The sequence below is a fragment of the Ailuropoda melanoleuca genome, chromosome 11, assembly GCF_002007445.2.
Source record: "Ailuropoda melanoleuca isolate Jingjing chromosome 11, ASM200744v2, whole genome shotgun sequence".
In the NCBI taxonomy this organism is placed as follows: Eukaryota; Metazoa; Chordata; class Mammalia; order Carnivora; family Ursidae; genus Ailuropoda; species Ailuropoda melanoleuca.
In genome coordinates, this window is record NC_048228.1 from 52,108,563 (window position 1) to 52,130,091 (window position 21,529).

General features: G+C 45.3%; 1 protein-coding gene across 3 annotated transcripts in view; it reads right to left on the reverse strand.

Annotated features, from left to right (window-relative positions):
* Window positions 1-591: 591 nt before the first annotated feature.
* Window positions 592-21,529, reverse strand: part of PARM1 (prostate androgen-regulated mucin-like protein 1) — a 100,573-nt gene continuing 79,635 nt past the window's right edge. For 2 of the 3 annotated variants that reach the window (XM_011224879.3, XM_034671681.1), the window contains 2 exons: window positions 13,298-13,376; window positions 592-1,248 (listed from right to left, as the gene is read on the reverse strand). In XM_011224879.3, coding sequence (XP_011223181.1) covers window positions 1,164-1,248; window positions 13,298-13,376 — 164 coding nt within the window. In that variant the 3' untranslated portion in view covers window positions 592-1,163. The remainder of the gene's footprint in view (window positions 1,249-13,297; window positions 13,377-21,529) is intronic. The other variant, XM_034671682.1, reaches the window with a different exon arrangement.

Genomic DNA, 21,529 nt, shown 5'->3' on the forward strand with positions numbered 1-21,529 from the left:
CCAGGTGGTCCTCTGTGCAGGTCACTCCCGCCCTCCCATCCCGGCCTCCTCCACTGCCCCACCGCACCTCCCCCTTTCTCTTCTCTAACTAAACTCCTCTCCTAGCCTTGTCCTGGGGAGAGGCTGTGGGCCGGATGCGGGGAGCAGCTGCCTAGAATGGGCACCCCGAGCAGAGTGGCCTGGAGGGGAGAACAGGTAGAAGGCACGCTGAGATCTGACAGCAACGTGCTACGCTGTCCCTCGGCCTGCTGGCCTCCTCCAGGGCACCATCTAGTTTCTTCCTCCATTAATTAGGCAGTTAAGAAGCTGGGATCCACAGCTTCTTAATCCAGTCATCTGTTGAAGGGCATCTCGGCTCCTTCCATGATTTGGCTATTGTGGACAATGCAGCTATGAACATTGGGGTGCATATGGCCCTTCTCTTTACTACGTCTGTATCTTTGGGGTAAACACCCAGTAGTGCAATGGCTGGGTCATAGGGTAGTTCAATTTTTAACTTTTTAAGGGACCTCCACACTGTTTTCCAGAGTGNAAAAAAAAAAAAAAAAAAAAAAAAAAAAAAAAAAAAAAAAAAAAAGAAGCTGGGATCCAGCTCACGGAGCCAAGCAGGCATCCTGTGATACAACCAGGTAAAAACAGAGATTAAAAAGGAATCCAAGCAGCGCCTGCTTCCTCACCTGCAGGGTGAAATTCTCCCAGTACTCATCTCCTTTCCCTCATTTCATGGAGATGTAATGTATGTAATTTCCTAAAGAAAAAGTTTAAGAAATACCACAAACAAAAAGTTCCCCTAAAAGTAACCCCCCTCCCCGACGGAAGAACTCAATCCCTGGCCTCCAGTCCCTCTTACGGTGCATCCTGCGGTGGGTACAGAAGCTTCTACCACGGTGGGCGGCGTGCGGCTCCAGCTCCAGCTCCAGCTCCAGGTTGGCCCTTTTCAGCTGCAAAGAAGCCCCCACTCACCTTTAAACAATGATTCTTTTTGTACCAGAAAGGGGAAGTTATAGCAGCCAGAGGAGAGGGCGGAAAACAAAACAACCAAACCAACGAAACAGGACTTAAGAGATTGTCGCTCGATGTGTGTCAGGTACTCGTATTAATTCTACTGGGAAAGCACTTATAAATAAACAACAGTTCTCCCTCGTCCTGGCCACATTCCTTCGTTAGGAGTCGTCGTACAGAGGGTTGTTGTAGTTTCCCCAGGATCCGTAGTCATGATCATCCAGAAGCCTTCCGTAGGAGGAGTGCCTGGTGGGGGGAGGAGATCGCTGTGGTTATGTAGAGAAGTTGCCTGTCTGAGGAGAGCGGAATGCCTGGCAGCCTGCCCGGGGGAGGCTTCCAGGGCCCGCAGGAGGGGAGACATGATTTTTCCACCCGCCAGCCCTGGAGGCCTCAGTCTACACACCCCAGGAAGTTAGGACTGCTCACGTGGGAGCCCCGCTGGCCCCTTCCATTGAGATCAGCTGGATCTCTACTTGACCTCTAGTGCTGGAGAAGGAGGGCCCATTCCTATGGCTACTTAATAAGAAGTAATAGCAAAGGGAAGGTTGCGCTGCTGGCACTTGACTTCAGTCCTGGACTGAATTTTCCCAGGAATCATAATGACGCCACCACAACCGCTGCTGCTGTCCCCTCCACCTCCTGACCTGCATATGGTATTTTACAATCTACACGATGTTTCTGTGTTCCATTTTCACTTGATCCTCAAAATAAGGCCACAGAGAGAAATTGCTTATTTCCCTGACGGGGAAAAGTTCTCTCTCTGAGCTATTGATTGATGTGCACAAAGTTACTCAACTGAGCTATCACTCAGATTCTCACCTCCTGGGTCTAGATCCCGTGCTCTGAGCTTCCCAGTGTCTGATTAGCATCCTTAGTTCAATGGCAATTTGGGTTTAACAGGCTTTGATTGTCATTCTGGGAACCTGTCTCACAATTAGTATTATTTCTTAAGAAACTGAAATCAGATAGTTCTCACTCCTTTGTTTAAAACCTTGGAGTGGCTCCTTATGCCACAGAGTAAAAGCCAAAGTCATTACGATGGTTTGCGAAGCCGGGTCTGGCCCCTGTTATTTTTCTGAACACATGAGCTGCTGTTCGAGTCCTTCTTGTTCCCTCTGCTCCAACCATGCCTCCTTGCTCCGCCCCATCACATCTGGCACACTCTTGCCTCAGGGCCTTTGTACGTACTGTTCCCTCAGCTTGGAACAGCTGGCCTCCAGATCGCCTTCCTTCACCGCTGTCAAGTCTTTGCACAAATGTCACCTTCTCAGGGAGGCCTTTCTTAAGAACTCTATTTAACTTGCAACTCCCTCCCCACACTCCCAGCATTCCTGGCTTAATTTTCTCAAAGTATTCATCACCTACTAACATACTATATAATTTATTTGTTTATTTTGTTATCGCCACCTCCCCCAACTAAACTGTAAGTATGGATGATCTGCCTGCTTTGTTTGTTCTTGGCACTATCTCCAATGCCCAGAAGAATATCCAGCACATAGTAAGTCCTTAATAAATGTTTTTGGAAGAAACAGTGATTGGGGAAAAAAAAAATCCCAAAAGCCTATCTGTTCACAAGATGGGAGCTTCCCAGAGAGGTTTATAGTCATTGTTTGGCTAAAAGTACTGTCAGGATTAGGAGAACATCACAAAATGAGCATCGAGTGGCTCTGAGGTTCACGTTCGTGTGTGAATGATTACACCTTGCCACCGGAAATCATGTCTGCTATATATAGTACCGGCAAACAGGCCCACTCCCCCTCATTTTTTTCTCAGCTCGATATGAAAACTGACCAAAATGAAAATAGAATCTGAAAGGCACAAAAAGCATTTGTTATACCTCTATCTGTTGCTGAAATAGCTGCTGTTGCTCTTCGGAAGCTTATTTACATATGCAGGTATTTGAAAAGAGAGGATCTGTGGCAAAGCACCAGGCCCTTGCTGAGCTGGTTTTAGATTCTTAGTCCTCAAAATTCTGAGGGCTGGCTCAGCTGAACTAGCCTGTGCACCTGGAAATTTGAGGATGTTCCACAATATGCTTTGTTTGCCCTAAAGGCCCGCTCATTTCCGTGGGTGTGAGAAGGACAGAGACCACTCGTAACACACCACTGATCTTCTGATCGACGGGAAGAGGGGAGGCCAGTTTTGGTACACAAGATCACTGGCCATGCATTGCCAACACGTCCCCCCCACATTTAACCCCTCCAGCCTCAATCAGATCCTCAAGAGGATGGTTGAGCAATGGAAGCTAGAGAATGAACAAGTAAAAACCTGGGGATTGTATGACTGGAGCTGAGCCTAAATTTTAGCATGACTTACTGTTGCAAGGCTGGCCAACATCTACCTAGTAAACCTGCTCGTTTATTGGCAGCGTACCCCTGCCTCACCCTTGTATGGTGATAGAGCTTCTTGCAGCGTTTTATATCTATCACATAATTTTATTCCCAAGAAGTATCAGTTGGGTCAATAGATGTATGTCCTCACATATGTGTTTAATCCCCTGTTTCTTCATCTATAAAATGGAGAAACTTAAAATGTGTTCGAGCTGGTGGGAGGATTAAATGAGGTAATGCATATAAAAGCCCTGGCACATAGTAAATGCACAGTAAATGTTGGCCAGCACTGCTTTTTCATTTTTATTATAATGAAACTTACACCAGCACATGGCAAATCTGCAAATAGTAGAAGAGGGCACAGAGGGAAAAGCAAGCCTCCCTCCCACCAGGAACTCCTGAAACCATACTCCGGGCACAGTTATAAAACCAGATTCTTATATTATTATTTGAATTTTTTTTTTGAAGCATTATGCTGGAGTGGGGTCAGAGGATTAAAAAACTCTTGGTCATCAGGTTTTCCTGCTTATATTTAGTCCAGACAAGACTATTTGATCAGAACTGTACCCAAATCTGCTGTTTTATAAGAGATGCTCACTACACGAATACTAGAAAAATAAAAGCAAAGGATGGGCCTTTACTTTCATTTTTCTTTGCCTTCTTGTTGGAATGAACAGGGAGTTGAGCAAAATACCAACAACTGAGGAAGGTGAAGCAAGAGATATAGATAAGCCCTATTTGGGAATGTAGTGAAGCTGGAGGGCTTGTTTTAATATATTAATGAGCCTAAGCAAGAAGAATTGGGTGTGCTGGGATGCAAGCCAGGTTTGAATCAATCCTCTAATACTGGAGAGAGAGGAAGACAAACAAGCTTGTGTGTGTGTGTGTGTGTGTGTGTGTGTGTGTGTGTGTGTGATATGAGAATAATTAATGATCCTTTTAAGCTATCTCTCTAGGTCAGAGCTTCTTAAATCATGCATGTTTTAGATGGCAATGGGGAGGTTTTCAGATTGGTACCTGTGGAGTCCATGAGGGGCAAACAACCTCACCCTTGAGATAAGGAAAGTGGGGCTCGAGGAATCTCGATGCCTTTGTCCACATGATTTAATGGCAGAGCTGGTACTGAAATCTGGGTCTCCCAGCTCCCTTCTGCAACACGGCTTCATCTCACTTCACTCTCAAGAGCAGTCAGTACGAACGGCCTCATCACCAGGCCAGAGCAGTTTTGTTAACTCAGTTTCTTCCACAAGTCTGGCACCACCCAACATAGCTATGCCTCTTCACCATGCCTCGGCTCCCTTAGATGGTAAACCTTTTGGGGGCAGACTGCCTCTTGCTTTTCTTTGAATTTTCTGAACATCTCACACGCTGCTCTTGAGGCAGAGTGGCTCTTTCTTAAATATTTGATGATGAGGGCTGACACCAGGTACACATAAATAGTGCAGATGGAGTTTGCTTGGTCAATACCAGCAGGGATTTCTATGGTCTGGGGCAATTCATTGTGTAATATAACTGGGCAGAGTGAAAATATTATTAAAGAATACAAAGGGTCAGAGCCACATTTTGACCTTAATTATAGGAAGAGGGAAGAGAATTCTAGCTAAATTTCTCTGAGGCAATGATGTGGCTTTAAAGCACTCAGCACAGAGCTCACAGTCCCTGTTAATCAATGGCCCTGTGCTGTGAGCACCGTGCTGCCGCTACTGTATGGGTTAGTGAGCTAAAAGCAGAACCCGGGGGACAAAATAGGGAGTGATTTATGTCAAGCCCTGGCCTCATGGCTTCCTTCTCAAACGGCTTTGCTCTAACAGGAAGCAGTCCTCGTCCCTAATTGCTGATGCCCTGTGACAACTAGTACACGCAGCGATGACATCCGCTGTTGGAGGCCTTCTCCACAACTCCAAAATGGTACCTATTTTATGATAACTGTAGCATTGATATTTAATGGAACTCAACTGTCTTTGAAAATGAATGGAGTGTTTTACTTCCCTTGTGCTGACACACACTGATTTGAGAAAACGCCTTCTCCTTTACAAGGGTCAAGCCCAGGTCTCCCTCTAGGCTCCAGCTTTGCTTACTGTGGCAACTCCCCAAGTTCTCTCCTCTCGAGTCAAGTGAGTCCTGTCATTCAATTGTGAGCACTTATTATGTGCTAAGAAGGAGGGATAAAAAGATGAAAAAGATATGGCTTAGTGCTGGGAAAACACAGCCTAACTTACAGCTCATTAGTCGCTGGTAATTAAGCCTTCAGACTATGATCATCCATCTGCAAAGCCAGTTTGGTACAGCTGCCACTGTCTCCTTTGTTTCTGTCGGGGGCTTGCTTTCTCTGATTGCCATTTCCCTGCCTGGCTCCTTTCATTTAAAGATTCACTGAAACCTTACAATCTATTAGGCCCTATTCAGGGTCCAGGAGATACTTCAGTGAGCTAAACAGACCAAAACCCCTGTCCAAAGGGACCTTATGTTCCAGTGGGGGCAGGCACAACAAATAAGACATGAAAAATATAATGGTGGATGGTAATGTGTGCAGTGGAGGACAACAGAGCAACAAAGAGGAATGAGGAGTTCCAAATCTGAGGTGGGGATTGTCATTAGGAATATGGTGATCAGAAAAAAAGTCTCACTAACATGACATTTGAACAGACAGGTGAATGAGATGTGGGATGAGCCATGTGGATGCCTGAGATAAACCATACAGAGAGAACAGAAGGTGCAGGGGCTCTGAGGAAGAAGCAAACAACATATCGGTGTGCTAGCTACTGAACTGTAATTGTTTCAAAATAAATTATTTAATTATTGGAATGATTTTAGATTTATAGAAAAATTGCACAGATGGTACAAAGACTTCGCGTATGTCTTTCACCCCTCTTCCTTTGATGTTGCCATCTTACAGAGCCATGGCACATTTGTCCAAACTAGGAAAGGAACACGGTCAGTGAAGGTTTTGAGGCTAAGAAAGCTGTGACCATTAGGGGTGAATTTACAGTTACTGTAGCAAGTTAGTGGCAGAATCAGTATCATAATTTAGGAAACCTATCAGTCCTATCTTTCTACCCAAATCCCAGTGATGGAAACATTCCAATCATTCATTTTCAAGGTGTTCTGTCCACAGTCTGGGTTTCTTTTAAAGGGCAGTTACTTTTGAATTTATCTTTAAATAATCACCTTTACTTTGAAGGAGTAGATGAAATTTGTTTGTTTCCTATTTTAAAATTATCTGCCTATATCATCCTGGCAGATACTCATCACAGAAAAGGCCCGCATATTGAAACACCCGTTTATTTGTAAAGAAGTTCAGAGTCACGAGGTAACTAACGAAAGTGTATGGCTTTAACAGGTTCCCACATGCTTCCCCTTTTCTAAACCCCGTTTCCCCATATTTGGAGTAAATGACCACTGCCACTATACCCCAAATTTCGCTACCCAGAATCACTCACTTCTCCAGGAACTATGTATAAAACAATTATTGTATGTCAGGTACTGCCAGGGGCTTTCTGTCCTTCTAGTGGAGCCCACTGACAAAGAAGGCTGCGATTCCAGGATAGGGAACTGAGTCGTATAAAGGAGAAGCATGCGGTAAGGGGTTCCCCATGGGGATGGTGGAGAGGAGGCTTCCCAGAGAGCATCTCTTTTAAGCTAGGCAATTTGGAATTAGCCAGATAAAAAAGAGGTGAACCAAACACCTCTGGCAGGGGGATCAGCATGTCCAAAGTAACCAAGACACGAAGCAGTGGGGCACCGTATCTAGCGTGTGTGTGTTTGGAGTGTTGGGAGATGGGGGTAGGTCAGGGCGACTCGAAGTATGGTTCTCACACCCAGCAGCATTGGCCTCACCTGTGAGCTGCCACACTGCATCAGAACCTATGAGACCAGACCCAGGAAACTGTGCTGGTGTTTTTTGTTTCTGTTTTTGGGGGGGACTGTTTTGAAATGTATTTCTTCTAAAAGACCCTTAATGACAGATATGTGAACAGGGACAATGGTCATGAGGAATGCACTAGACACTTGAAGGAGAAAAAGTGATGAATGGATTATATAAGTGAATTCAGATAGAAATACAGGTTTTTTCAATCATAAACATTTTTATAGACTGGTATTTGCTAATCCCACGTTTTCACAGATAGATATTGGTCTATAAGTGGATGGAATTTATTTCTAAGCATAAATATGCTAAGTTGGAACATGACAATGAGGTGTCCAATATTCATCAAAGCTGTTTTTCCAATGTTTAGCAGAAAGGAGCACCCAACTTTGCTTAGATAAGCCACGGACACATTCTGAGGATAAAATACAGGATACTAAATTAAATTTCATTTTTGTTTTCATTTAATTTCTTTCTTTATAATAATTTTTTATTATATTATGTTAGTCACCATCATTTAATTTCTTTTAAGACCTACTTCCTTCCTGAAGACTTTGTATGGTATCACCTGTAAGCATCTTCCCCTTTTTTGGATTTCTGTCAAAATAAGTTAGGATGTGACTAATTTGGGTTTATGAGAACATTCAGGAGGCGCTGTTAACATCGCCGAGTCGTCACCTGAAAGGTAACTGTGTTTTTAATAAGCTCCCCCATTGATTCTTACGCACATTAACGTTTCAGAACCATTGAGCTAGAGAATCAAGTCAAGCGGACCTAAAGAATGCCAAAAGCCTATCTAAAAAAGTCAACCTATCAGTAACAAATTCTAGAAGATCTTAGACTTTATGGCTGGCTGGGCCTACTCTTTAAACCTACCAACAACCAAAAGGCATCCCGTTGTATAAAATGTAATCACTGGAAGACTTAAAGCCAAACAGGTGACTTCTAGCAAAATGCCTTACGAGCCAGGCCCTGTTGTGTCTATAAATCAAGATCACATTTATTTTTGTGAAGGAAACAGCCCGCGTTGTCCGTCTGGGTTACCCACACCTAATTATAGCAGCATCCACATTGCTGGCGATAGCAGATACTGTCTCCCACACAGGGGATTATCTCGTGGCAGAACAGTTTTGAGCCAATCGAAACAAAAGCAAAACCAACTTACCTCATTCTTCAATCAGCACTAATTAAAGACACCCTTCTGCGAGAGGCAGGCAGGCCTTTTGCGTTCTTTTCAAGTTGCACACAAGCCTTGGAATCAAGACTGCCCAGAAGTAGTTCTGCTTATGAGCCTATGACATGGACGCAGCCTCACAGGGGCGTAGAGCACAACACGACTGAAACCAGCAAATGGGACATGGAAGTCTGCCCGTCGGTGCCTAATTAGAAAATGGGGCTGCTGTGTCATCTTCCCCGTCCCCCTCCCCCCCAAATCCCCAGTGCCTACTGAATGGGACGCCTGCGACCATCTCTGAGCGCCGAGGCAGTAAGCACTGTTGCACAACAATTACGAGAACAGGACTTAGCCCTTCTGCTGTCCTCACCTCGCACCAGGGGCTGAATGTTTCTCCGTATTATAATTTAATCCTCGTAGCAATCCTGAGTTAGGCATTAGGTATTAGTATTACCTAACCTGAGTAGAACTATAAAACTGATCACAGAGTGATTGATAAATTTGCCCTACAGTACATGTTCTTAACCCCCAGGTGCTCTGTGTTCATTACTCCATTTCTTCTTCAAAACAGCCTTGAGGGATAGGTGTTATCCACTCTATTTTTACAGATGAAGAAACTAAGGATCAGGGAGATTATAACTTGCCCAAGGCCACTTCAACATAAGGAGAAGGGTCCCTGTCAAACCCGACGGCGAAGCCCACGTTCCTCTGTCCCCGGCACAGCGCCGCCAGCGAAGACGTGGGGTCGGTGATGGAGAAGAGCCCCGCAGGCTCAGGGCAGTTCATGTTTGTAAGTCACTTCCGACAGTGGCTTAGATGACAGAAGGAGGTGGTGCTCTAGGCAGGGGATATTGTGACAGGACGAGGGGTCATGCATCCCTGAGGAAAAGGAGTGTGGAAAGAAATGGCGGAGGTGGCCGATGCCTTCAGAGGGAGTCAGAATTTGGGAAAAGGTGAAAACTACTGAGCCAGTTGGTAGAGCTTACAAGACATGCCCTTCTCTTGGTTGTGGGGCTACCCTTTGAAGCAGACTCTTCTGCATTTGCAGGGAGCCTGGCTGAACCAGGCTGATAGCCCAGGGCTGCAGGCCAGAAACGAGTGGTTTCCTCCTGGGTGTGATTTCAGCCACTTGCTGCTCTAGCCAAGTGAGCTGAAGGACCACTGGAGAGAGACCTCTTGTCATGTTACTGTTCTCAGAAATCTGGGATGATAGGAACGGAATAAATTTCCAGCCAAGGGAAAGCCTAACCCTAGGTACACATGCACACAAACATGTATGTGTGTTCACATGCATGCACACACACACACACACACACACACACACACATTTGTCAATTGAGCCACATGTATTTTTGATGAATGGTAAGTGGGGCTTTCCAAGAATCTGACAAAATAACACTCGAAAGGGTTTTGGCACAACCTTAAGATGCGTGAGGGCTCTTAACCTCCTTATGTTATCATTCTGCCAAAATAATTAACAGAGCAGCAGAAAGGGGCTTTCCTTAGGGGGTTTCTAAACAGGAGTCTGATCACTTTATCCATCCTTAAATTTATAGTCCCGAAGATAAATAATAATCTTAAACTTAATCCCACTGGGGCCTTTCTGCATTTAAGAAGAAGGACCTATATGGGGGAGAGAAACAATGACTACCTCATTTTAATCATTCACTGAATTTATCTGGTGTTGAGAAAGCCTGGAGAAAACACTCTTTAAATTTTTAAAATAAAACGTAATGCAATTTTAATCAGCACTCATTAGAACCGATTTTAATGACCTGCTAACAAAATATTCCAAACACAGAATGTTCTGCAATGGCAGGATTGTGTCTCATCACTGATGGGACCCCGGTGCTTAGAGGAGGGCCTGGCACATAACTGATGCTTGAACTGTCAAGCAACGGTTTTACTGGGGCCCTTCCTTCCAGTTGACCACTGTGATGATGATGATGGCAGTGCTATGTACTTGGGAAGCAGCGTCCATTAATTTTCCCAACAATGCTACCAACTAGTTAATATTATGGCCCTCATGTTACAGAGGAAGGAGAAGTGAGGGTTAGTGAAGCTCCGTGACGTGCTCAGGTCACACCAGAACCTGCTAAAAACTGGTAGAGCTTGGATTCCAACTGAGGTCTCCTTGCTTCTGGAGTCTGAGTTCTTACTGTTCTAGACTGCCTGTGTATAGTCAGTAGTTTGAGTTCTTGCCTGGAGTCAAGACAAAGATCATTTTTGGCAAGTGTGTGGCAAGAGGAAAGCATTTCTCTTCCACTCCACATTCCAGTGGAGGTCCTATTTTTTGGGACCCAGCTCTCCAGAAACTCACCACTGTGACTGCAAAATGATTCTAAAGTTTATCCGTAAGTTCCATTTTTGCCTCCTCCCACCCCAACACAAAGAGACACTGCTACAAAGTGAGAATGAGGGTCCCTGACTAGCACATCAAAGCCAAGTTGACTCCTAATGAAAACAGTGCATCTGCATTGATAAACTAGTAATGAAATGGATGGAAAAGTGTACCATTTAGTAAGATATAATTCATAAAACTAAGTTTTCTGGTCAAGGAAATACAGACTTAGCGAAGAAAAGAGATTATTTTAAGCTATGAAGGAGACAAGCATGCTTTTCATAGAGGCTTTTAGACACAGGTAACGCTGGCCCTTTAATTCCAATTTCTCTTTGAAACCTGGCTTTCCGGTTCTTTGTACTTAGCTACGGGTGATATTATAAGGCACTCTCATACTTGACACCATCATTAGATTGATCTGCACAATTTAGAACAAAAGATGGAGGGAGATAAAAGGGGAAGAGGAGGGGAGAGGTTCCTGGTGGGTGTTGGTTTGGGCTGGGGGGAGCAGAGGAAATGAGAGAGGGCAGCAAAGGGAATGTGTGATAGAGACAATAAATGAAACACGTGGGCTCCATGCGGGCAAGCAGGGCAGGAGGGAGGCACCGGGCGCGCGGCTCTGGAGGTAGCGGCCCAGCTGTGGGAAGACATGTCGGTCAGGAGCATACGTGTGTGGGTGCACAGCAGCGCCTGCATAACTGTATATTCTTACATCTCGGTGTTTACTTATTGTTTTTTTTTTTTTAATTTTTGGTTGTTATTTATTGGACAGAGACAGCCAGTGAGAGAGGAACACAAGCACGAGGAGTGGGAGAGGAAGAAGCAGGCTTCCAGCGGAGGAGCCTGATGTGGGGGTCGATCCCAGAACGCCGGGATCACGCCCTGAGCCGAAGGCCGACGCTTAACGACTGTGCCCCCCATGCGCCCCTACTTATTCAGTTTTTTGAGCATCTTCTTTGCACCCAGTCTTGTGCTCACAGAGTCTGGGTCCTCATGGAGCTTAACATTTTTTTGTGTGGGGAAAAGAGACAATAAATAAGTAAACAAATATATAAAACAATGAATAAAATAATAAACAGTGGTAATAGCCAGGATGAAAGTCATGAGGCACCAAACTGGAAGTCTTCTGGAGCATGTGATGTGAAAACCTTGCATGAGAAAGAGCTAGAAGAAAAGCCTTCAGAGACAGGGTCCGGCAAGAGCCAAGGGCCTGGAGAGAAAAAGGGCTGGTGTCTTCCAAGAATCAGACAGAAAGCCAGTGTGACTGCGGCTCGGTGGTTCAGAGGGAGAGAGAGAAGTGATGAGTGAGAAGAGGTAGGACAGGCTCCATGAACGACCTTGAGGGCCAAGCTGGGGGCTTAGAATTTAATTCGAAGTGCAGGGGGAAGCCACCAGGGGCTTGTAAGGGACGGAGTGGCAGGGTCTCCCCGGAGCTACCATAAAGATGGCTCCAGCCGTTGACAAGAGAATGGGTCGGAGGTCGGAGAGTGGCTGTGCTCATCATAGTGGCACATGCCCTTTTGTCCCTTGTTAGAGGCACTGCACAGACTGGCAAACAAGATTGTCACTTGCCATTAGGCATGTTCTAGCTGTAAGGACCCTCAGGGTAAGTCATGTGGTTTTTGAGCCTTTGGGATTTCACAAAGCAGTAGACAGCAAAATTGGGGGCTCACAGACTATTGCAACTTTCTATTTAGCTAAAGCAAGTAAAAAGTCAGCTGCCATCTGTGATCACCTTCATTTCATAAAAGATGAGATATCTTAAAAATATAAGGACATAATCTCGGGGGCGGATATCTAATTTTATAGAAAACACCTTCCTTTCTTTCTTTCTTTCTTTCTTTCTTTCTTTCTTTCTTTCTTTCTCTCTCTCTCTCTCTCTCTTTCTTTCTTTCTTTCTTTCTTTCTTTCAAGATTTTTTACTTAATTGAGAGACAGAGAGAGAGAGCACAAGCAGGGGGGAGGAGCAGAAAGAGAGGGAGAAGCAGGCTCCCTGCTGAGCAGGGAGCCTATGTGGGACTCAATCCCAGGAGCCTGGGATCATGACCTAAGCTGAAGGCAGATGCGTAACCAACTGAGCCACCCAGGCGCCCTGAAAACACTACAATTTCCTTGTACTTTCAACATCTTGCCTTAGAATCAGTGAACACCTCCACACAGGCTGGGCACACAACCACACAGCAGTATTCTGAACATCAATATTTATGAAACGCTGAGCTCCCGCCTCTGCCCCATTTCACAGATGAAGAACCTGAGGTTCAGGAGGCAGGTGGCTTTCTCAGGGTGAGGAGGGGAGTTACAGACAGAGGGCCAAGGCCTCCGTCTCCTGACTGCAAGTTCGTTCTCGTTCCATTACATCATTGTGCTGTAGATGTCAGCTTATTTCTCCTGCTTTGCAAGGCTCAAATACAGTACCATGGATTCCCGTCCAGAATACACTACGCTGCCCATTGTTCCATCCCTACCAGCATGTCCGAGAGCTAAGATACTCATCAGGACACAAGCACTCAGCAAACCAGCTCTCAGCCTGGAGCCTGATAAAATGGAATCCTTTCCTCCATAAGGAAGAAAAAGGTGCGTCTCACCTGATCTTCAGATATGCTGCAACTCCAAACACCAACAACACCACAGCAATGACTGTCACCGTAATGGCGGCGATGCTGCCTGCGGAGGAGGAAAGGCACAGGGAGAAGATGAAGGAAGGGCATTCACTTCCGATCAGTCTGCACAGAAGTCAGCGCTGGAACAAAACCCAGCATCTTAATTCTGTTACCAATACACTTCTCAGGCTCCGAGAGATTGGGTCAATGGCCGACATTACCGAGACCTTTCGGCTGGCCTGGAGTTCCGTAAACAGTCTCCAGGGATATTTGTTGTTTTAAGAACGACATCCATCTGTTGCTGCTGCTGTCGTTGGTGGCAGGGGTAGGGGATTTCAAATCTCCTGACATCCTATTTTCTTCTTTGATGGGTTCTGGCTTCTCTTCCTACCATTTGTGAGATCTTGGGAGGCTTAGAGCGCTCTGTGCAAGGGTCACTACAAAGTAACGCGGCTGGTTTTTAAAGAAAACAGAACCACGCAGCTGTATCAGTAGTGCCCACTTCAAAAGAATCATCTTGGTAGGAGATGCACTACCTTTAATGATGCCACCAAATCAAAGCGTTTTTGTTTTTTTTTTTTTTTTAAACTCCTTTTTGGGAAGTGTGTTGAGTTTTCATCCTTGAAAGGTCCATTCGATTTTGTAGAAACTAAAGTCAAGTTAGGTGTAAAAATAAGGTCTGGTCTGATAGGTAACACTATTTTCTCTGTATGGAAATAACCAGGTGTAATTATAAAGTAACATGAATGTTTTATTGTGTAATTTGAAATCTGGCTCCAAAGGCAACTATTCATGGGCAGTTAAAAACCCTTTGAGCATGTAGCTTTGTAAGAATAACCATACTGCTTCCAAAGATTACTACTTGAAAGAACAACACTTTTTTTTGTCTGAGCTTTGGACTAATAATGTATATACTTCAGCTTTATTTCATCTGAGAAATGCAAAGAATCAATTGGGCTCTTGTCTCCTAATAGTGAGAGTGACTTTTTTGGCACTAAAGCTGGTATTAGGGACCCCACGTACTCTTTCAGGCCACTGGGAAACTGTTCACTATTTCAACAAATGAACGGGACTCTTCGCTACACTGGAAAGAGCATCAGAGGTCTGGAGTCTGAATATGTGGATTCAAGTATGGCTCCATCATTAGCTGTGTATGTAGCACGGGTTATTTACGAAACACTGACTCACATGCCATTCATCCGCAGCAACTGAGAAAGAAGACTGCTCTCCCCTCCCCCATGGCTTTAGGAGGGATTAAATGAGGTGCCACGTACACCAAGTGCAAATCTTATCCAAAATGTACCGTCCTGGACCAGTGCCCACCTGTCGTGTACTGGATCTCAAGGGTGTTGGACCTGCCCCCGCATTTTTGGAGATTTATCATTTGTGATTATTTAGTCATTTCTCCCTTTTTTTTCTTTCCCTCTGTTATGAACGGCTTTTGTATATTGTTCTTCTCCTCAGCCCTTCCACCAAAGGAATTAGAGCGGAGCTAAGAAGTAAATCAGTCTAGTTATTAACTCTTTAGTAACTCCCCAAAAGTTTTGAGTGAAAGAAGTCTACATCAAACTTCCATGCTCTCTCTGCTGGTTAGAATTTCTAAAAGAGAGCCAAAGAGGTCCACTGCTAACACACTGAGGCTAAGAGCAGAGCTTGATGTGTCCACACAGACTGACCACACTCCACCATTCCAGAGCTTCTGCACATTGGGAGGCTCATACGCCCACCTCCTTGCTCCTGGAATCCTTCAGAGCTAGATTCGTATAATTATCAGGTTAATTCTCTTCCCTTTTTACTACAGTAAAGACAGAATTATGGCACCGAATGCTCAGATGTGCAGATTGGATCAAGTAGAGAAAGTTCAAGGTCAGATCCCCTTATGGAAAACTTCCACCCCTGCTTTGAAAGGCTGCACTTAGCTTCACAGTCTCCAAACTGTGCTGAAATGAGAACAATTCAAAGTTCACTGAAGCCTCTTAAAAGCTCTTTTAAGAGCTTGTGAAATGAGGATTATGACTGCAAGGTAAATTGTTGGGGGCTTTTCAAGATTCAAAGAGATACAGTGGTTGCAATTAGGAGCTGTTTAAAAACTGACCTTTAAATTAAATTTGCCCCTTTCAAAAAAACACAAAACAAAAAGAAACAAAAAATGACAGGAGACGAGATAGACTATAGTTGATTTCTCTGTAAGATTCTTCTTTCTGTGCCAGCAGTTTCATACAGGAAACTGTAGGTTTGACCTTTTTCAAAGTTTCTTTCCTAACCCTAGGCAGTTGAATCGCCTCCAATTCTGCGATTTACTGGATATATTTATACAGTGCCTCTTTCTAAAGATAAGTCAGGCAGTTCCCCAGCTCAAGTGCTGTTCTTTTTCAAAACACGGCAAGTGTAGAGTGACCTGCTGCCCCTCTTAGTGGCTGGTGGCTGTCTGTTTAGCTCTCGAAGTAGCCTCAGTCCTCAAATGGGGCTCTCAAGGCCATCCTTCCTTGTTCACAAGGGGCAGCCTCCATGACCAGAGCTGGGATTAGCAGGTGCTTTTCCCCCTGATGGGCTCCTGAGGGCAGCTGAGCAAAGGGGCACTTCTGAAGGTTGGTACTGCTCAATATGGGGCCAAAAGGTGAGTGGTAGGATAGGCTGTACTGAAATATTCAGGACATCTTCTTAACTATTCTGCCAGCTGCCGGCTCTTCTCAAGGGCTGCCAGCCAAGGGAGCCAGGGTCCCTTGGAAGTCAATCTCTATAAGGTCCTGAGCCTAGGAGATCTTGTGGCCTGAGCCTGCTCGGATCCCCAGAGCAGCTGCTACCTTCAGCAGCAGCCAGGACCCTCATCCTGGGAAGTTCCACACCTCAGGGCATCACGGTTCGAGCATCTGAGGGGGTTGCTGAGCCCACATTAGCACAATTTTTATGGTAACTGAAAAGGCTTGATTTCCTCCTTGTGAAAACAAATGTCATTTCCCCCTCTAGTTCTGTTTAAACTAAACTGGAATTCCCCTTCTCGTCCTACTTAACTCTTTTTTCAAGGAGGGGCAGGGAGACAGAGAATGAGGAAGGTGTGGCTGGGGCAAGGAAGGCTCTGCCCTGTGTGGAAGGTATGGACACTCGGAGGGCAGGGGCTGAGAGTGGGGGATGGGAAGGCGGCTGGCATTTCAGGTCCTCCTCAGTGGGATTTGCCCGTTACAGACTGGGTGTGACTCACGCTGAAAAGCCCTGGAGCCAGAAGGAATTAGAGAGAATTGGAGGAAACTTATCTGTATATTTTATAAGCTGAGATGCAAGAATATTCCACTGTGCTAGCACATTCCACTGTGCCAACATGTTCTGCCTGACCAGAGGGCTGCTGAAGATCCATGCAAAGCCTCCTGGAACACTGGGCCTCTCTGGAGGCTGGGAATTCTCAGGGGGCCACTTCACCACCTTCACAACAACGGATAAAGAGCAACCACAGTTGCCTCTACCTGTGGGTACTTTGGGCTAGTACCGTGCCAAGAGCATTATGGGGATCATGTCACTTAACTCTCTTTATGAGATGAGTGGACATAGTCCCACTTTATGGATGAAAAATTTAAGGCTCAGAGAAATAAAGAACTTGATTCAGGTTTCACAGTCTGATAAATGGTTAAGCTAACATTCGAACCCAGGCCTATTTCCCTCCAGGCTTTGCATTTGTAATCACTAACATACACGTTACTTCTACTGGCCCTTCTTAGCTTGGCCAACTCTTCTTCTTTCTTTGTGACCTCACTAAATCCCAACCCTTCTGATCAGCTTTCCTGACACCCCCATGCAAATGACATGCGTTATTGTGGGTTCTCAGCTCTCTGAGTCTGCTGCTTTCAAACGCTCTCTGTTGTGTTATGAGCTACCCCAGGCAGGTGCTAACCATATTCATCCTGCATCTCTGCTCCTACTTCCCACACTCTCAACCCAGGTGCAGTCTCTAGCCCATCGTGGGTACTCGACTCATTTATTTAATGTCGAATGAATAAATGTAATATTGGCAAAAAAAAAAAAAAAGGAGAATTGGCAGTTTTTGAACCCAGTTGCTGTGCTGAGAAGGTTCCCAAGCAGCATATTTTCCATCTGTCTGTCTTGGGATCCCCTGCCCCAGGTCTTCCCCGGGCATCTACTCCTATGACTTTACAGCTGTGGTCCAACCCCTGAAGCACGGGCTTGTGAGTTCCCATGGATGATGGGACTGGAGGAAAGCTATTTTGGGAATAACTGCCCGAACAGAGTCAGATAACATCCTTGAAGTAGCCACAGCTGACTCCCAGAAGGCTATGCTCCCGGTCAGACCTGGCACCCCAGGAGACAGGTGGCTGCTCTGGAGGTCATCTCTTGCCCTTCTTCGAGTCTGTTCTGTGCCCTGTGCTGGCCTGGAATGAACTATGGCATCCTGTTAAGGGGTCTCTCTCCCCACACCTGCCTCTCACGCAACAGACATGTCTTGTTCTTTTCTTTCCTCTTCCTGGTCCAGAGAGTAGGTAAGAAATGGGAGAAGAGGAGCAGGTGACCACTTCAGAGTGTGTGGCTGCTCCTTCAGTCAAGGTCACGGAGAGGGAAGGAACATCTGTCTCAAAGGAATTCTTCCTCTCTAATAGTGTGTGTTTGCGCATGTGCTGGAGGAGGGGCGGGGGGGGGGGTCGCGGGGGGTGAGACCTCCTCCATGGCCAGAATCCGTCTATAACACTAGGAAGAGCCCCTCCCAGCCCTACAGTCACAGTCTCACATCACATCTCTGTCCTCCAAACAACGACGTTAATAATAGTATTAACAACGACCCAAAAATAGTTGCAACCCACAATTTCTCGTCACTTATTCTGGGCCTGGGACTGTTTGTTCTATGAGCTTCACTTACTCGAATTCATGTTCTTCTCAAGAGTACTTGTAAGGTAGGGACTCTCATCTCCATTTTACAGCTGAAGAAACCAAGGCACAGAGAAACGAAGGGCCAGGAGGCACAGAGTTGATCACTGGAATTGCTGGGACCCCGGCACAGGTTCCCAGGCCCATGCCGGGCCTCCCTAGGCTCTTCTGCCGCCCTGGGCTGGAGTGGTGAGTTTGAGTCTACCCAGGGATGAACTCTGCGGCTCTGGGCACCTCTCCTATCTGCCTTCTGTTGGTTGTCCAGGAGGCACGACCTAACTCGGGGCTGTGCGGTGGTTTGGGTCTTGTAGGTCCTGGTGAAAGTTGGTTAAAACTCTGTGAATTCAGAGTAATCATTAGAAGCAGACAACAGTCACAGAACAGTGACCTAAGCAGGCGTCCCATGACATTGGTTTCTAGCCTGTGTTGTGGTCCAAAAGAACCGCTGAGAGCATTGCCCAATGCTGTTCACTGCAGCACATGAAGTGACCCAGGGCAGACGCTAACTGCAGTTTGCTTTGAGGCGTGTGTGTATCTGTCTGTGTGTGTAGGATGTGGTTTGGGGGAGAGAAAGTGAAAAAGGAAATCTTAGTATTTGGGAGATTCCCCACCTAGGTGGATCCTAAGTTTACCATTACTTAAGTTCACTTGGACTTCTGGCCTTGAATGCTGCTTGGATCTCACTCCTGTTTTCCCTCCCATTCTTCCCCACAACGAAGGAGGCTGAGCTTATCTCCCTCTGATCCCAAATTACTCCCATGAGCTTCTCCTGAGTAAGCTGCATGGGTTCCTCTGAGCTAGGGCAGTTCAGAGCTTGGAGAAGCAACAGGCAGGGCTCCCAGGTTTCACTACCCAGTTGCAGAGACTGGTGTCAGGCTCCAGAACCATCCAGCAGAGAGTAGGATTGAATGGACTGATTGATAGGTAGGTAGTAAATGTGGGAGGTGGATGGTACCAAACTCTGTATTTCTGCCTCTAACTTGCGGGTGTCTATAAAAGTTGGAATCTGGGGGATGAGGCTGTTCTTTGAAGGATGGGCAGGACTTGAACAGAGAACAATGAAGATCGGAGGCTGGAGCCAGCTAGATGGAGAACAGATACCTAACATTTCCAGGACTGAATGTTCAGCGCTAAGCCTGGAGATGGAAGCACATGCAACTGGTGTCCTTATCTAAAAAATGGGACAACCCTTATCCTCTTCACTTCACAGGAATATTGGGAGGATCAAATGAGATGGAGTGCTTTGTAAATTAGCACAAACTGAGGGGACTGTTGTGATCTTTGCATAGCCCCGCCCCTTCACTTTAGGATTCAAGAGACCTCAATACTGAGGGATTCACTAAGCAATTTACCCAAGGTCACCCAATTTACAGAGCTGACAAAAAACCAAAGCCACAGTCTCCATTAAAGGATGTAAAGGAAATTAGTAGGGACCATGAAATGGTTGGGTATTCAGGCCCAAATCATGGGAGTATTCTCAAAGCCAGACATGGTGTTTGGGGATACCATGAGAGTGTGGGGAATGGGGACCGTGGAAGTGTTCTGGGCAGAGGGATGATTTTCAAGAACCTTGTCAACTCCAATCTTCCTTTGGAACTCATCTGCAATGCTGTTTATCTTGAGCCCTCTTTTTCTAGATGTTTGCGCTTTTACTTAGCATGGCACAATTTATAAACATTCTAGTATATAGCTAACTCTGACACATGTAGCTATGGGTAGTTATGCACATACATACAAGATAAAGACAATATATGCTATTATACTGATAGTCTTACGTGAGCCCTCTCATGACTTTATGTCTGCTCTCGATCGAAAGTCCCTTAAATCCTAGGATACCAAATATACTTCTTCATTTCTCTAGGCCCAAAGTAAGAAATTCATAGAATATATGATTTCTTCCAAAAGTACAGCTATTTTAAAAATTGGACTTTATTAGTAGTTATGATGCAAATATGGATCTCCTTTATAAGGCATACAGCTTGCATGCAAATATGCTACAGAAATGTTTTTAATTAGCAAAACCTAAATTTGCCTCAGTAAGTTAGTCCTTCTCCCCACTGTCCCATATCTCCAAATCTTTAAATCATTAAATTATTGCTTACTCATCCCTTTGCACAGAGTGGCAGAGGCAAACTTTATCAAATTTAGTCAAATATTACCACAACTGGCACCTTTTATTTCATGTTTATTTGCTTATTTAAATGCTCGCTTCGTGGCAGAATTGGTTAGTGGGCAGACTGGGGATCCAAACTTTGGGGCAGGATACCCAATACCTATCCCTTTTGTCTCGTAATCAGAAGACCTGGTTTGGGGACTGGCTTCACTTTTATCTAAGCATTTGACCTACTTAGGCAGCATACAGTTAAAGATGTATACTGAAAATATTAATCTCTTTGAAGATATGTCCTTGAAACATGAATATTAACTAATATTAATATTAATCAAGCGAATGCTCGTTTCCTCTTCCTTGTGAGGGCACAGGAGCTATACTTTAGGGACATAGGGTGCCCGGGTTTGTAGTGAACACAATCCAGGGCACACAAATGGACACTGTCCCTGGTTATCATGGTCTTAAGGTTTCTTCATTTCACTTACAATTACAGTCTCTCCCAACACTAATGAAGCCTCTTTCCCACCTGCAATTTGTTCGAACTACGTGTTCAGGTCCCCCGATCCCAGCTCTCCTTTGACACTTGTAATGTGAACTAGACTGGGTTTCTAGGAACTGCGCTCCCCATCCTCTTCACCCACAGCATTTCGATGATCACACGGCAGCCTCCTGTCAATGTCAGGGAGCATTCCTCTCACTCAGCACTCCCCAGACCAAAGGAGCCCTTGGGGAATGAGAATTTCTCCTGAAACGTGGGTGAGCCTCCATCTGAATGCTATTCACAGAGTCTCCTTGAAGACTGCCCTGAGTTCATTCTTGGCTCAACAACTGCTCTCAGGGGACATGTGGAGTATTGTGCCAAGAACAGTAGTAAAATCATAAAGGAAAGTAACCCTGGTTATTGAAGTCAGAGCAGCCATCATTTCCTCGAGCTACCCTGTGCCAGGCACAGATGGGTCTTATCTCCATTTGGGCATTTAGGAAATAAAGACTCCAAGAAGTTACCAAAAATTCAAATTGTTACTCAAGTAACTTAGTAACTCAAGTTACCAGCTCAACTGGTTAGTGGGCAAAAATGGGATTCGACTTTTAAGGCTGGGTCCCCCAAACCCATGCTTTTCTACTTCATGTGATCAGAAGACCTGGCATAGAGACTGGCCTTATAAAGACACAAGCTGAATGGTCTTTTTTTTTTTTTTTTTTAGATTTTACTTAATTATTTGAGAGAGAGAGAGTGG